The 15,962-nt window shown below is 41.9% G+C and overlaps 3 protein-coding genes across 5 annotated transcripts; all 3 read left to right on the forward strand.

Annotated features, from left to right (window-relative positions):
* LOC8062262 (probable 2-oxoglutarate-dependent dioxygenase At5g05600) lies at window positions 313–2,090 on the forward strand. Of its 2 annotated transcripts, none has more exons than XM_021451306.1 (3): window positions 313–1,054; window positions 1,144–1,480; window positions 1,591–2,090. In XM_021451306.1, the coding sequence occupies exons 1-3, from the start codon at window positions 615–617 to the stop codon at window positions 1,855–1,857; spliced, it is 1,044 nt and encodes a 347-aa protein (XP_021306981.1). In that variant the 5' UTR covers window positions 313–614; the 3' UTR covers window positions 1,858–2,090. The 2 variants fall into 2 exon arrangements, with proteins under 2 accessions (XP_021306981.1, XP_021306982.1); XM_021451307.1 differs by having other exon boundaries at window positions 317–1,054; window positions 1,597–2,090.
* Window positions 2,843–8,140, forward strand: LOC8064210 (probable N-acetyl-gamma-glutamyl-phosphate reductase, chloroplastic). 2 transcript variants are annotated; one of them, XM_021446477.1, is made up of 14 exons: window positions 2,843–3,156; window positions 4,862–4,924; window positions 5,015–5,155; window positions 5,246–5,353; window positions 5,530–5,616; window positions 5,773–5,823; window positions 5,902–5,973; window positions 6,423–6,542; window positions 6,762–6,822; window positions 6,909–6,989; window positions 7,096–7,175; window positions 7,267–7,356; window positions 7,508–7,636; window positions 7,741–8,140. In XM_021446477.1, exons 1-14 carry the CDS (start codon window positions 3,097–3,099, stop codon window positions 7,846–7,848), a joined length of 1,251 nt encoding a protein of 416 aa, XP_021302152.1. In that variant the 5' UTR covers window positions 2,843–3,096; the 3' UTR covers window positions 7,849–8,140. The 2 variants fall into 2 exon arrangements, with proteins under 2 accessions (XP_021302152.1, XP_021302147.1); XM_021446472.1 differs by lacking the exon at window positions 2,843–3,156 and adding an exon at window positions 3,841–4,086.
* Window positions 13,931–15,210, forward strand: LOC8064490 (transcription factor bHLH85). The gene is made up of 5 exons (XM_002464182.1): window positions 13,931–14,410; window positions 14,520–14,717; window positions 14,802–14,867; window positions 14,962–15,027; window positions 15,118–15,210. The coding sequence occupies exons 1-5, from the start codon at window positions 13,931–13,933 to the stop codon at window positions 15,208–15,210; spliced, it is 903 nt and encodes a 300-aa protein (XP_002464227.1).

A 15,962-nucleotide genomic window follows, 5' to 3' on the forward strand; every position in this document is an offset into this window, starting at 1 on the left:
ACGTGTCTATTAATGAAAGATGATGTGGATAGTTAGGGAAACGTGATGTGGATGTCTTGCATATTGAGATAGAGCTTGAGATGACGTGGATAACCTGCATTAAGAAGTTGGAAGATAATGACATGACATCGCTATTAGTGGAAGATGATGTGAATATCTTATATTTTAAGATAAAACTTGTGATGACGTGGATAGTTTGCATTAAGAGGTTGGAAGTTAATGGCATGACATGGATATTAGTGGAAGATGATATGGATGTCTTTCATGTTGATATATAACTTGAGATGACGTGGATAATTTGCATTAAGAGGTTAAAAATTAGTGTCATGACATGTTTATTAGTGGAAGATGATATGAGTGTCTTTTATGTTGAGATAAACTTGAGATGACATAGATAGTTTATATTAAGAGGTTAAAAGTTAGTGTCATGATATAGTTATTAGTGGAAGATAATGTAGATGTCTTATAGCTTTATATCGCAAACTAAGTGATGCTTCGATGAGCACAACTGCACAGTAGTTGCTGTCTTGCTAATACGGACGATTACCTCCCTCTTACGACGTTGACTCGTAACCATCCCAGCACACCTCAGCACGAAGCGGACCTCCACGACCATGGACGACGCATTCGTGCAGGCCACCGAGCACCGCCCTGTGTCGCCCATCGCCCAGGCCACCGGCGTCCCCGTCATCGACCTGTCTGCGCTAGCCGGGTCGACGCCGGGGGCCGTGGACGCGCTGGCGGCCGAGGTGGGCGCGGCGTGCCGGGACTGGGGCTTCTTCGTGGCGGTGGGCCACGGCGTGCCGGAGGCGACGGTGGCGCGGGCGGTGGAGGCCGGGCGGGCGTTCTTCGCGCTGCCGCCGGAGCTCAAGGCGGCCGTGCGGCGCACCGAGCGGGCGCCGCTCGGGTACTACGACGCCGAGCACACCAAGAACGTCCGGGACTGGAAGGAGGTGTTCGACTTCTTCCCGCACGAGCTGCCGTCGGCGGCGCCCGACGACGAGCTGGTGTTCGTGAACAAGTGGCCGGACGACGCCGACCTGCCGGGACTCCGGTAGCTTCTCCCTCTTTCTCGCCCCCTCTGTTTCCACCCACCACCAAACACCACCATTGACTCTGTTTCGCACGCACGCACGCACGCAGAGCGGCGCTGGAGGAGTACGCGGCGGCGATGGAGGAGCTGGCCCTGAAGCTACTGGAGCTGATCGCTCGGAGCCTGCACCTGGCACCCAACCGGCTGCACGGCTTCTTCGGGGACGGTCAGACGACGACGTACCTGCGGATGAACCGGTACCGTCCGTGCCCACGGCCGGACCTCGCGCTCGGGCTCGGCCGCCACAAGGACAGCGGCGCGCTGACCATCCTGCGCCAGGACGACGACGTCGGCGGGCTCGACGTCCGGAGGCGGACCGACGGCGCGTGGGTGCGCGTGGAGCCTGTCCGTGGCTCGTTCGTCGTCAACGTCGGCGACGTCGTTCAGGTGCCTGCACCTGCACCTGCACCTGCACCTGCCGTGCCGATCGACAACGAGGTCCTTCATCCGTCCAATGCCGATCGAGTTGTGAATTGTGATTGGATTTGGGTTGCTAGCTGCAGGTGTGGAGCAACGACAGGTACGAGAGCGTGGAGCACCGGGCGTCGGTGAACTCGGAGAAGGAGAGGTTCTCCATCCCCTACTTCTTCAACCCGGCCATGGCCACCCTGGTGGAGCCGCTGGAGGAGATGGTGGGCGAGGAGAACCCGTCAAGGTACGACGCGTACAGTTGGGGGGAGTTCTTCAGGATCAGGAGGAGAAGCAACTTCAGCAAGCTGGATGTCGACAACATTCAGATCGCGCAACTCAGGAAGCACAAATGAAATAAAAGCCAAAAACAACTTTGTTCATTCATCAGAAAAAAGCCACACCCAGAATGCCGTGAGGGAAAAAAAAAGCATATGCATTGGCAATGCCAATGCACATTTACTTGACCAATTGGCAATACATCAAAATAAAGAGTATGGAAGTTGAAGTTGCCCCTTAAGTTTAATTCTCAAAGTAGTTTTGTAACAATAATGAAACCATTCAATATATCTTTTTTTTTTTACTCTCATGTGCCACACTTTGTGTTGATGGGTGTTTTAAATCGCTTTTAGTTTACAACCCACGGATGAACTCTGCTGATACTATTGGTCCTTGGCTTCACAAATAGATTCTAGCGTGAACTCTCAAAATTATGTGGGAGTTAGTGCCATCATTTGGTTTATATGAATGACTTGATTTTTAGTAAAAGACTATATTTTACTTGATTTTTTCCGAAAAAAACAGACAGAAGGAAGAAAAATTTGTTTTGAGGTAAATTAAAAAAAAGACCATAAAAGAAAGAAGTATTTTTTTCAAGCTATATAGGTAAAAAGCTCAAACATATACTCTCTCCGTACTTGTAGAAAAAGTTTACGACAACCATATGGTCTCTAAAGAATAACTTTGACTTTTTATTTTTTATAAAAATATTTATCTAAAAGTGTTAGATGTATATTTTAATGAAAGTTTATTTTAAGACAAATTGTTTCCATATTTTCAAGCTTAACAATTTAAAAATTATTTATGATTTATATTTCTAAAATATTTAATTAGTTATTTATGATTTATATCCTTATAATATTTGACCTAAATCTTATTTAAAAACGACTTTTTTTATATAAAGGAAGTATATTATTATCCAATAATTCTAGAGGAGCGTATGTCCATGCACGCGGCCGGAATATGAAGCACCTCATCGGAGGTGGCTTCGGAATCTGCAAACTCAACGGGATCGTGGCAACGTAAAAAAAAAAAAAGAAAACGCGACGGCTTCTTCCTTTTTTCCGAAACCAGAAGCAAAAAGAAGAAGAAGAAAAAAAAGGTGCAGAAACAGGTCGAGCAAATCCGCCTACACCTGCCCAGACCCTAATCCTCGCAACTCGCACAAGCAGCAGTGCACCACCAACTCCCGCGCAGCCGCGCCGCCGCCGGCCACTACCTTAGCGATAGCAACCCTTGCACTCGCTAGGGTATTTATTGGTACATATACAATCGGGTGATCTGTGTGCCGCATCGCGCCGGAGCACAAGGAGGCAATGGCGTTCACGACGCTCGGCGGCGGCTGTGGGGCGGCTTCAGTGCGTTTGGTTCCCCAGGTCAGTGGCCGCGATGCTCTCTCTCTCTCTCTCTCTCTCTCTCTCTCTCTCTCTCTCTCTCCCGGCGTGCTTTTCTCCTCCCTCCTGTTTCTGGACAACTAGTGGCGGCGGACCCAGTACCGGCGATGCTTTTCTTCTTTTCCCCTTTCTGTTTCTAGACTAGAGTCGCGGACCCAGCCCAAAAAAATTTGGTAGGGCGGAGCCCACAGGAGCAGGGAGGCAAGCTGCAATCGCTGCGCCGCCTAGGTGGAGCCCTGCCCACCGGCTCCCGCTGCCCACCGGCGGCGCGCGGCGCAGCCGCCGGAGCTAGGCGCCGTCGATGGTCCACCGGAGTCGGGAGGGAAACGGGGGAGAGGCGCGCACGCAGGGTCGCCGGCCAGTGCGCAGAGGGGCGGGGGCGGGAGCCGGGAGGGGGAGCCACTGACGGCGGCCCGACGCCGAGCCTGGGAGCGCCGCCGTCATCGCCTGCGTGCCGAGCGCATGCTTGCTTGCCGAGCTATGCCCTGTGGGCTGTGGTGTATGCCGGTGTGCCCTAAGGCCGGGCCTCTTCCCTCGGCTGTGATGGGCCGATGTGGATGGCCCATGCTGCCTGCCGGCGTATGGCCCAGCCCAAAAACAAAAAAGGGCCCACCACTCCGCGCGTCGTCTTCAACCTTGCGGTCGCGGGCGTCGTCTTCTACCTCGGCAGCTCGGCGCCACTGCAGGTCGGGCGGGGGTGGGGTGGGGTGGGGGGGTCCCACCCGAGGGTTCACGGTTCGGAACCCTGTCGCCCTCGTTCGCCTCCCTGCCACCTCGCTCCCGTCCGCGCCGCTTCACTCACGGCCTCCAGCCTCCCCGCTCGTTCGTTGTCGCCGAGGGGACGGGATGCAGCAGCCGCACGCGCAGACTGTGGCCTCGGCCGCCGGAATCACCTCTGTGCAGATCCAAAAGGTTCTTCTATTGTGATTTCTGACAAACACCCTGTTTACTTTGGCTCGAGTGGGTTCTTGAGCTTCGAATTCTTGATATGTTTCCGACAGTGCTGAACCCACTGTGCCTCGTTGCCATGCTTGCCTCCCCAGAAAACACTGCTCACTATTCAGAGTCAATCTAGCTATCACACAGAAAACTCTGCATTGTGAGCCTGAATGCTCACAGTCTAGCTATAGCTTGTAGTTTCTTTGCTGTCCGTGCACTTTTGAGCTTGGACAGTGTCTTCCTGTCCTACCAAATTGATATTTGTAGCAGTGCGCGAGCAGGGCGGGTTGACCTGTGAACCGGGTTTGTCAATAGTGGAGTGACGGGTCTTGATTAAGTGCGCCACGAACCGCACCTTTTGCAAGCCTAGTTCTGTCATTGGATTGGGTACGACTGGGGAAGCATGGTTTTAGGTGGAGGCTGGAGCCAATGGGTGGCGGAGTCAGAGGGATTCAATTCAAAACCTTGTTCATGACATACACCGATTGGGATGACTTATGACCTGTATTAGATTGAGATGTTCTATGACAGTTCCCTACACTTGTTATCTAGTACTAGTTTTCCTTAAATTTGTCATGTTAACATTCACAATAACAGTATTCTCTGACTTCTAGTTACAGTGACTTGGTGGTCATAGTGAGCAATTCTTTGCTCTGATTATGATATTGTTCGCAGTTTCATCAAACTACAATGTGTGCCTATATGGACCTGACACTGCGAAGCACTCAAATACTTCTTTTCTGTGCAGAATAGAATCCTTGGATCTAATTCGAAGCCATTCACGGGTATCATACTTAAGAAACCTCAGCAGGTGAATTAAGTTTTGCAATTTTTTCTTTTCTAATAGTAAGATTCTGAGGTGTATATGAAATGCTAATGAAAATGATACTCTGCTTTTTAGGTTGGACCCTTGCCCCTCCATGTGAGGGGATCCATTGCTTCTTCACCGCAGAAGCTTTTCTCCCCTAAGGCAGCAGCCCCTAAATCAGGGGATAGCATACGCATTGCAGTGCTAGGGGCCAGCGGTTATACTGGAGCTGAGGTTGTCCCATCATTCTGATCTCATTTTGTATGAGGTTTTTTGTTGTTGGTTCTTTTTTTACTAATGTCGTTGCTACGCTTTTGTTAACAGATTGTTCGGTTTCTAGCGAACCACCCTCAGTTCCATATAAAAGTGATGACTGCAGATAGAAAAGCTGGCGAGCAGTTTGGATCTGTATTTCCTCACTTGAGAACGCTGGTGAGAACTTATCTTCTCTCTTCCTCCTCATCTATGATCTTAGCCTAGTTATATCAAGAAGCAACTAAACCTCTGGGCTCTACTACATTTCTGTGCACTAGAGTTATATCATCACAACTTTATTTGTTATGTTTGTCAAAATCATAGAATATTGTTGATTTTCTTCTGATCTGCAGGACCTGCCAAAATTGGTTGCAATAAAAGACGCTGACTTTTCAGACATTGATGCTGTTTTTTGTTGCTTGCCACATGGTACAACACAGGTTTGTTTATTGCTATTATGTTTTTATCTTAAATTCTTCATATCTTTTATTGAATTTGTTAATACAATACTATCTTAGCTCTGTTGTACAACATGTGGAGCAAAAGGTTTTAACGAACTTTACAATGCACTGCCTAATTATAATATATTTTATCAGGAAATTATCAAAAGTTTACCCCGACACTTAAAGATCGTTGATCTCTCAGCGGTATGCTCTGCACACACTATATTTACTTCTCTAATATGGGTATGATCTCAATTGTTGTTGAGAAACTATTGCTTACAGGACTTCCGACTACGTGACATCAATGAGTACGCTGAATGGTATGGCCATTCCCACAGGGCACCAGAACTACAGGTTTCTCACTACTCCCTCCATTTTAAAATATAGGGCATATTAGAACTTAAAAAGTCAAACATTTAAGCTTTGATCATCAATTAGTCAAAATTTATTTTACATGTGTGTTAGTAAGAATGTAAGAGTTGATTTGTAGTAATTGATTATATTATTAGAGAAATCAATAGTCAAAGTATACCATGAAAGGCCTTTTTAAATACTCATGCACCTTATATATAAAAGAAATAGATGGAGCGATTTTCTCTTTAGCTTTGCCTAGTATCTTGGCACTTGAGTTATCAATTTTTCTTTATGATTTGTGCTATTGATGTCTTGTATGATACTACTTCTAAGTTCTAAGAATTAGGTTTGGTTTTCATAGATTTTTGATGGTTCTATTTGTGCCTTTATGGCACTATGTTATATTTCTTAGAATTTATATCTTTACTTTTGCCTTTTTCTCCTTTCAGGAAGAGGCTGTGTATGGTTTAACTGAACTTCAACGAGATGACATAAGAAATGCGCGTCTGGTAGCAAATCCAGGGTGTTATCCCACATCTATTCAACTTCCGCTTGTTCCTTTGGTAAAGGTGAGGTTTAATAGAAGTTTCTGGCATCTTATAGATATGAGATATCTATGTTATATTTGTAAATTTAGATAAAATTACACTAAGTTATGCCACAGAATTGAATTGATAAAAGCATAATCTGTCTATAGTATTGAAACTTTATGTGTTAAAAATTCTCGAAAATTTATTAGTATTCCCAATATCTAGCTTTTTCCTTAAGCTGTTTTGTTTGCTTTTTAGGCAAAACTGATCAAGCTGACCAACATTATCATTGATGCAAAATCTGGGGTCAGTGGTGCAGGTTCGTATTTATTTGAGATAATCAATTTGTTTTCTATTTTGCTTCAACATTAAATGATTTGGTCTCTAAATCATGTATCATTTTAGGACGTGGGGCTAAGGAAGCAAATCTTTACACTGAAATCGCTGAGGGTATCCATGCTTATGGGATAACAAGCCATCGGCATGGTAATATTTATACTCAACTAGCCATATTAATGTTTTGATTATATTTGTCGTGTTAGTGATATATATATCTTACCTCATTAACAAACTGTGATTAAAATAATGACAGTTCCTGAGATTGAGCAAGGACTTACAGATGCTGCTGAATCAAAAGTTACTATCAGCTTTACTCCACATTTGATGTGTATGGTAAGCTCTTAATTATACTTATCCTTTTACTTGCTATAAATTTAATATTCACTTTTGTAGAATTCAATAATCATTTCTACTGGTATTATAGAAACGTGGGATGCAATCTACTATATATGTTGAATTGGCATCTGGAGTGACTCCCAGGGATTTGTATGAACACCTGAAGTATACTTACGAGGTTTGTTTACTTAACCATGTAGGCTAAATTATGTCATCTTAGGAAGGACCATAATTTTTCACTGAAGTCATCAATCTGCATATCATTTTGCAGTGTACAGAGAAATATACTCTTGTTAGCATAGAGTTCATTCATCATTGTATCTTTTCAGGATGAAGAATTTGTCAAGCTGTTACATGGTAGCAGCGCTCCTCACACAAGCCATGTTGTGGGATCAAATTACTGCTTCATGAATGTCTATGAGGATAGAATTCCTGGAAGGGCCATCATCATCTCTGTCGTAAGTGCCTTCAGTCAACTTTATCACACATACGTATATATCAAAAATAATATCACATACTTAAGATGCATGTAATCCATACAAGCTATATTTCAACTTTGCAGATAGATAATCTCGTGAAGGGAGCATCTGGCCAGGCTTTGCAAAATCTTAATCTGATGATGGGACTGCCTGAGAATATGGGGCTGCAATACCTGCCCCTGTTCCCTTGATCTTTTGTGTCAATATCTATGATTACATTATTTAGGAGTACGGAAACCAATTTATCATTACTGTCAAGAGGCAAAGAGCCCCAGATTAGAATTCAATCAAGTCGAAGTTAGTATAGCTTCGCCTGTGTTGTTTTTAAGAGAATAACGGACATTTAGCAGTACAATGGTAGTATTATGTGAGCATCTTGGTTCCAATAAAATCATAAGCCTATATACATCTTGTACCCACAATGTTGTTTGCTATTTTGATCATGAAATCAATATTGAATTTGGACGCAGTTCTGAGACATCAGCTATCCTTGGCATCACTGGATATAGTTATGGTGTCTTTTTTATTATGTCCAAGCAAACTTTAGCCCATTACAGTTGTACTTTGACTTTGAGAAGATTGAAATGTCTCTTAGTATAATTCTCAAGTTTTATCTTATAATTGCATGGACCATACAATTGCTACCTGTTTGGAACGACTTAAGTTTTAGGAAAGCCAGCTTTTCACCACCTTCCCACAATAGCCACTTATTGGAAATTCTCAGCCTAAAAAGCTATTCGTTTGGTGCATTGACTTTGTCCTCCAACTCTCATGCTGGCTTCCATGGCCGGATCTCAGTGATGAAGATGAAGGGAAGCTTGTGGGTGTTAGTATTGGGAGGAGAGGCCGTAGGAGGTGAGGTTTGGGTGTGTGTGTGTTGGGGGGGGGGGGAGCTCATCCACCAGTGGGGAGGCCACGAACGGCAAGGAGGCGAAGGTGATGGCGGATGTGGAGAGAGGGCAGTGGCAGAGGGGAGGTCAGGGTGGAGAGGGTGGCGGCCAGAGAGGAAGTCAAAAGTGGAGGAGAGGCAATGGGTGGCTCTCTTGGGGGCGTGGGCGACGAGGAGGAAGGCGTGACTGCATGGGTAAGGATTAAGGAATTGCGGGGATGAGGAAGAAACCTTGCTAAAAATAGCTACTGAGAAGCTTGGCGTTTGGGGCAACCTTGGCTTATTTATGATGAAAAACTACCTGAGAAGCAGATCCAAACAGGGCCTATGTAATGGAAAGTCACTGGTTGGTCAGTGCAACTCTCTTCTCGACGATCATAGATGCCATGGTGATGCAGATGGTTAGTTATAGCATTTTATCATCGTACTATGGTTTTAGTGCAAGTCAAATTATGCCCCATGTTTTCTTAAAATTATCTCAATTAAGTTGCGATGGTAGTTTTGTTTTTTGTGATTCAGGCTAACTGTAGAGTTGAAGCTTGACTCTTATGACATTTGTCACTTTAGGGTAGTCCTGATAGTGACCGAAAAGAATCTAGGTCCTGATAGTGCATGGTGAGCATGCTAGGCTGCCATCAAATCGAATCTTGCAGTTTATATATGGCAAAGAAAAAAGATGTCCTGTATTTAACCTCAAGCCCCCCTTGCTCTTAGAACCATCAAGTGGTACCATCATGAACTACAAAATGTATATTGGGAACTACGTCAGGATGTAGTTTTCATTCAACAACTTTTATTTTAAATTCTCATTGTTCTCTTCTTGATTGTCTTGAAACTTGTGAAAAGTACAATTCTTACTGCTGTTGAGTTTTGGATCAGGTTCAAAGACACCGATAAGCCATAAGCAAATTTACCGTGGCCAAATGTCAAGTGCTACATATATAGTTAAGAGACTACAGTAGAGGCCAATGTTATGTATTTCTCTATGATTAGCCAACCCTTGATACCAAAATTGAACTGTAAACAAATTGGCATTATAAGCACAAGTAGACTTGCAGCAATGTAATATTATATAGTTGTATTCTGAACTTGACCATCATTTGTGGCCCTTAGCTATTGTTTTTGCAAGTGTCTCTTCATTTTCTTTAATTGGCATTGAATCTAGTTGAAGAATGCATCTAACAGTTCTTTTCAGTTAAAATCAGCTGTGTTTGGTTTCTTCTGACTGCTGATCAAAGATACGTTGTTTGACTTGAAAAATGCAGTTGACCTTAAGTTGTTTATGCTAGCCTTACTTCTATCTCAATATAGTTTCTATAAAGGTTGTTATTGTTTTGTTTAAGCTACTATGTATTGTATAATATGTGCCTTTTGGTGGTACATGGACATGGGCTCAGTGATGGCAATGCTCAGTTCCTGTACGGTCCAAAAAAACAACAACAAATGGTATCTGAAGTCTTATTAGTAATGACAGCATTGTAAAAGCAAACAACATTTATTCTGTTAAGAGTGTAATTTGACCATAGCAGCATTTATACTGTGTACATAGCTCCCCTTTTGTCCTTGAGTTAATAAAATGGTAGATGGCAGACTATTTATTATGGAACAAATTTGAAAGAAAAATGTTATCGATTGAAGTTAAAGTTGGATGAAATCCATCTTAGACTTGTATAACTATAACCTTGAGATCTTATTGTTCCATAGGGGTGTCTGCAGAGGTGTGGTTCTGATGGATTGAAGTGATCTAACCTCAGATGCAATGTATCTACATGGATCAATTATGCAGCAGCATATACAATGTCTTATCCAATTGCAACAGACAGTCGATAAGCCTATTATGGGTATGTTGTTAACTTCATGGGTTTCTTTTTCTCGCCTGTGATTTTGTAGGAGAGGAATGTTATTTAAAGCTACTTTCAATGTGTTGTTGAATTACTTGGACCATCCAAGAGATATAGGTAGATTAATGTTACCTGCAGCAGGAGGGGCTATTTGAATGTTTGTAGACCATGAATCCATGATAATAACATATCCTGCTGTTGATTCTCATTGATTCTAGTTGGCCATAGATACGAAGCTCTTTTTTTGATTGCTGCTGTAGCTAACTTCTCTGCAGCGTTTTTTTAATTGGATCTTGTCTGCAGCGTTTTTTTAACTGGATCTTGTCTGCAGCATTGCTGCTGTGTAAACATCTGTAATGCAGACAACTAAGAAGCGAAGTTTCTTGTTTAGGATGCAGTATAAATGTATGGAGAGCTTTTATTTACAGATCTTTGTCATTTTTTCATCTATGTCACATTATTGGTAGTGAAAATTACATGTTAGAAATTTCGTGTGCTGCTGCCTGAAACGCTAATTAACTAAAAACTGGTAATGCAACAGTTAATTTATTCTAACATTAGACATTTAGACATATCATTAGTAGTTGATATTTGAGTATGCCATTATTTCGAAATTTGTGGAGAATCAAATCAAGGAACAGTATACAAAATCAGACATGTCATTACGTTTTCTTCTCTTTTCTTTTCATTGAAAATGACAGTATTTTTAAAAAAAGCTGTGCTAGTATAAAGGGATCACGATAGAGAGCAAAGGGACTCCCTCCTTTATTTCTATTTGATATTTGATGTTTTAGACTTCAAAAACATCCCTTTGTTTACATAGTGTCCCTGCTTTATATTGAAAGTTCAAGTTCACAGAAAGGATAAGATGGAAAACAAAAGGACAACGTTGTTTTGTACATGTCTGTCACGTTCATATAAAAGAACAGAAGATGGACACATGCGTCTATTGAATTTGTTTTTATTGCAATCACACTGAATTAGGTTCTCCTAAAGAACCGACTTTTAATACTGTTGATGGATGGACAAAAAGACTGTTTCTTGTACCATGTAGCATACACCTAATAAGGTAGGTAACAACTTAGAAATATGTAATAATATCTTTTCAAAATTATTTTTGTTTCCAGAAGACAGTTATTGAACTCCACCGGCAAACTTAAGGACTCCTAAGGGCTCACAATGCAGACTCTATCATAGAGTCTAAAGTTATTTATTACCTCGAACAATGTGGACTTAGAGTCTAAATAAGACTTGGAGTCTTATTTTTCTACCTCTTTTTTCAATAAATATGCTGCCGCATTAGCAAAATATCATAAATAATATGTAATTAATTGTCTTGGACTCTGTAATAGAGTCTTGCATTGTGAGTGCCCTAAGTTTACTTTGGCTTTGTCCTAACTTCTAAGTTAGACATCTCTAACTTTTGACCATTTTTTTAGAAAAAATACATTAACATCTATATGTTGAAAGAAATGCACTATCAAAATATATTTAATGGAGAATTTAATGAAACTAATTTGATGTTATGGATGCTAGTGCATTTTCCTATAAACCTGGTCAAAGTTAGAGAAGTTTTACTTGGGACAAAACCAAAATGAAGTATAATTTGGAACAGATGGAGTAGCTTTAGATTAGTCATCTACATGGATAAGTAATCCTACTACCATTTTTCTTAAGAATGCAACAGCGAAGCCATTTCTCCAAGGTGCATGCATAATTAGCTGAGACTCTGTCCCTTCATGTATACTTTAAGGGCTTCATAGATTAATCTTGAATTCTTGATGCAATTTGGCTTCTCCACATATGAGTTATTTATCTTCCTTTTTGGCTATTATTTGTTCTTCATTTCTTTTGTTTCAATGTATCAAGATTTCTATATTGTAACAATTGAAGGTGCCTCTGGTCTCTCTCTCTCTCTCTCTCTCTCTCTCTCTCTCTCTCTCTCTCCCCCCCCCACAATAAAATAAAAAATGAAGGTGCCATAATCTTTCGTACAACTGGAGCTATAATAACAGGGCTTTAAACAAACCATATGTTCTTGTTTTCTTTTTTTTTTCCCTTGCCAGCATTTAGCTGTATTGTTTAATTTGCATCTTGATCCTCTGCTTGGAACAAAGAGGCAGGAAGAATAAGTCATTTTTGGGTCACGAAAGGACACTCCAGAACTACAATCATTTTTTAAACTGCTGCTAGATCTGAGTCATGTGCAACGCTTATTTTACTATTGATGGGAAGCTCAGAATCAGATCACCCAATGACTTTGGTTTTTCAGGCATTGCAATACATCATTGTGCAGGGTTACTAGAACTCTAGAAGTTCACATGCTCCGTGAATTTTTAGATGTGTCATAATCTGAAATGAAACGGGAAAGATCTTTTGAAACTGCTGTATTAGTGAATCATAACTATGGCATCTTCGAATAGATTTCCTTATTTTGCATAGTGTCTAGATCTTTATTGCATTGTTTTTAGCACCCAAGGAAAAGATCCAATAAGAAAAGGGAAAGATCTTTTGAAACTGCTGATATTATTGAATCATAACTATGGCATCTTAGAATAGATTTGCTTATTTTGCGTAGTGTCTGTTTTTAGCACCCAAGGAAAAGATCCAATTCGGTGCAGTTTTTATGCCCCAAAGGTGCTATTTGATATCTTAGAAGTTCTAAGAATCTATCAAACAGAAATTCTTGCAATGGGCCAACAGGCAAAAGTATTGGTGTTAATGTGAGAGGAGGTGATGATGATTGCTTGTTGGTTGTATTCCAGTCCTTAAGGGCAGTAGTACAGGAGATACATACAACTGGGAACATAGTAAACTGACTCTAATACCCTTTAACAACTGGAATTGCGGGAAGCTTATAAAAATGTAAAACGGCAAATATCCTGGTGATGCGAGTGCCCCCCCTCCCAAAAAAAATTGTGGAGGGACTGGCAGTCCTTTTTGAGCTTCCCTAAAGGACGTTAAGACTTGAGTTCTATCCACCATGTTCGTGCAAGCCTCTCTGTTTCAGTATCAGTATTATCTTATCGTATTTTCTTTCCAGTAATGTTCCAAATGGTCTTGTAATGCCCCATCCTGTATTATTGTTAGGATAAACCCATGCTATTCTTGGTTTTCAACATCAGACTCATTTTTCTGTCTCCATAATGCTTGAATGGTGGAGAAATCTCTTCAATCATTGTAAACAGCCTTCAGGCACTGGCCACTCCAACCTCTGATTCGCTTGACATACAAATCGTGATCTTTGATATGTCACTGTCTTGCCTACCAACTAGCAGTTGACATTTTCTAACCTTATAATGTGCGCATCTGCAGACAACACCTGGAGCGGTTGCTGTCACCACAGGTCATCCCCAGCCATGGTGTTCCATTCTTTAGTGATGATTAAATTTGAAAGTTCTGCAAGTCTTACGGGTTTCCTCAACCTCGTCATCAGTATAAATCACCTCCAACAGCCCCGCATTTTTTCTTCACCAAGCACATCAAGCAGCATAGGGCCTCATATCACTTCTACTATCTTTCACACATCCCATACTGATAAAAATGGAGTCTGGAGGAGTGATTGCAGAGCCAAGCTGGAGTTTGGTTGATGTACCATTTCAGGCTGAGGAGTCGGAGATAATGGAACAGCTGCTTGGTACCTTCCCCTCTAATGGTGAGGAAGATCACCAAGAGTTTCCTTGGCCTATTCAAGCTTCCAATTCATTTTATTTCCATTGCAATGCTAGTGCAAGTACATATAGCTCCACGAGTAGCAATGGTTCTGGTAGTCTCAGCCTTATTATGCCATCTGAACATGGGGGCTACTATTTAAGTGACTCCTGCACTGCACCACTGCACTTAAACATGGTTCAGAATCAAGGTGCAGCTCTGTTCATGGATTCCATTCTTAACCCTTCTTACGGGAGCTGTGATTCAAGCTGTGATGATCTTGGGGATTCAAGCATGAACCTGCTCGATTCCATTGGTACTTCTGACAAGAGAAAGCACCTGGAACAAGGCAAACTGGATGGCCACACAAGAGTAAGTATTTTTTGCAATTATTTTACAACGAAAATGCATAAGCGTTGTTTTTTGAAACGAGTCCCAAATGCAATGTGGATGCTGATTTGATGATATTTACAAAATCCAGAGTCGAAAATATGCAAAGAAGTCTGATTCTAAGAGGGCCAAGAAGATCATGCAACGGGAAGATGGACAAAGCTTGAGTTCCTGCACCTTTGAAAATGACTCAAATGCTTCTCAAGGACGGCCTGTTTCTGATAACCTGGGTGGCAAGGCTAAAGCTGACCGCCGGTCCGCAACAGAGTCCCAGAGCCTCTACGCAAGGGTATTATTTTAATTCACTGTTGAAGAACGATAAGTTTTTAACAGAAAATTGTCAATTACTTATGCTGTTGTTAACTGGATGTAGAAAAGAAGAGAGAGGATCAATGAGAGGCTGAGGATATTGCAGAACCTTGTACCAAATGGAACCAAAGTAAGATTCTGAATAAAGCATCATTTGTAATAACTATAGGCTTCAAAAGGAATCATCACACAACTCAAAAGACAATATTTGTGTCGCGTTGCAGGTAGATATCAGCACTATGCTTGAAGAGGCGGTGGAGTATGTGAAGTTCTTGCAGCTTCAAATCAAGGTGAGTCCATTTGCTGTTTAGTTATGTTCCATTTTGGAATGGTCCCTGGCAATGTGTCACTGAACTGGTATTTTTGTTACTCTCTTGCAGCTCCTCAGCTCTGATGAAATGTGGATGTATGCTCCGATCGCATACAACGGGATGAATATTGGAATTGATCTGAACCTCTCTCAGCGTCGATAAACTTCTAACATGCTGGAGTTGCAGAAAGTTTGGCATATTCTACTTACAATATTATTCTGATTCCTAGACTTGAGACAAACACTTTTGAAGTCTTTATTACTGACATGTTCCCGGTCTGATCAATAAGCCATTCTGGGTAATCCAACCTTTTCGACAAAAATGAAAGTTGGAAGCCTGTTCTTCAGTTGTTTTTGGGCAACCAGCCTGCAGTTACGGAAGAATTAGTTTGAATGCCCACAAGGATATGGCAAAAGATGTGTAGTTATTATACACCGGGCGAGGCTCTGAAACTTGTCAAGACAAGAAAGGGCAACCAAGATTGTCGTTTCATTCTTTTTTCTTTTTTCTTTTGTTGTAAAATTTTTGGTTTGCTCTGGTAGCAAATTTCTGTGTACGAATGAAATAAAGTAAGATAGAATGTGTTGGGTTTAGCTGGCACTTGGAGTTATAAAATGCAGTGCAGTTCTGGATCGTGCAACATAGTGAGTGAAGCGTGAAGGGTCGGTTAATTCGTCATAGCTGTTGCTAATTATTTGTTGTTATCAAAACTCCAATTGTAGCTATTGACATTGTTCATGAGAAAGCGTGGAATATCTTGAGGATGCTAATGCTATCTCCGTCATTGGGTGTTAGTGGAACGTTTTTATATGTGCCGGCTATTGACCATATGTAGGCGCAACTGATTGTCTATAAGGAAAAAAAGGAAGATCAGTTGGCCCAGCGACATTCGTGCTCCTAACATAATTTAGCTA

This window comes from Sorghum bicolor, chromosome 1, assembly GCF_000003195.3.
Source record: "Sorghum bicolor cultivar BTx623 chromosome 1, Sorghum_bicolor_NCBIv3, whole genome shotgun sequence".
NCBI classification, from domain to species: domain Eukaryota; kingdom Viridiplantae; phylum Streptophyta; class Magnoliopsida; order Poales; family Poaceae; genus Sorghum; species Sorghum bicolor.

Bases quoted from the DNA above. Each gene is read 5' to 3' on its own strand.
- LOC8064210 (XM_021446472.1), top strand. From the start codon at position 4,021: ATGCAGCAGCCGCACGCGCAGACTGTGGCCTCGGCCGCCGGAATCACC. The intron at 4,087-4,861 runs GTTCTTCTATTG...TTTTCTGTGCAG, and splicing joins CCTCTGTGCAGATCCAAAAG to AATAGAATCCTTGGATCTAA. The intron at 4,925-5,014 runs GTGAATTAAGTT...TCTGCTTTTTAG, and splicing joins TACTTAAGAAACCTCAGCAG to GTTGGACCCTTGCCCCTCCA.
- LOC8064490 (XM_002464182.1), top strand. From the start codon at position 13,931: ATGGAGTCTGGAGGAGTGATTGCAGAGCCAAGCTGGAGTTTGGTTGAT. The intron at 14,411-14,519 runs GTAAGTATTTTT...TACAAAATCCAG, and splicing joins AACTGGATGGCCACACAAGA to AGTCGAAAATATGCAAAGAA. The intron at 15,028-15,117 runs GTGAGTCCATTT...ACTCTCTTGCAG, and splicing joins TCTTGCAGCTTCAAATCAAG to CTCCTCAGCTCTGATGAAAT.
- LOC8062262 (XM_021451306.1), top strand. From the start codon at position 615: ATGGACGACGCATTCGTGCAGGCCACCGAGCACCGCCCTGTGTCGCCC. The intron at 1,055-1,143 runs GTAGCTTCTCCC...GCACGCACGCAG, and splicing joins GCCGACCTGCCGGGACTCCG to AGCGGCGCTGGAGGAGTACG. The intron at 1,481-1,590 runs GTGCCTGCACCT...TTGGGTTGCTAG, and splicing joins ACGTCGGCGACGTCGTTCAG to CTGCAGGTGTGGAGCAACGA.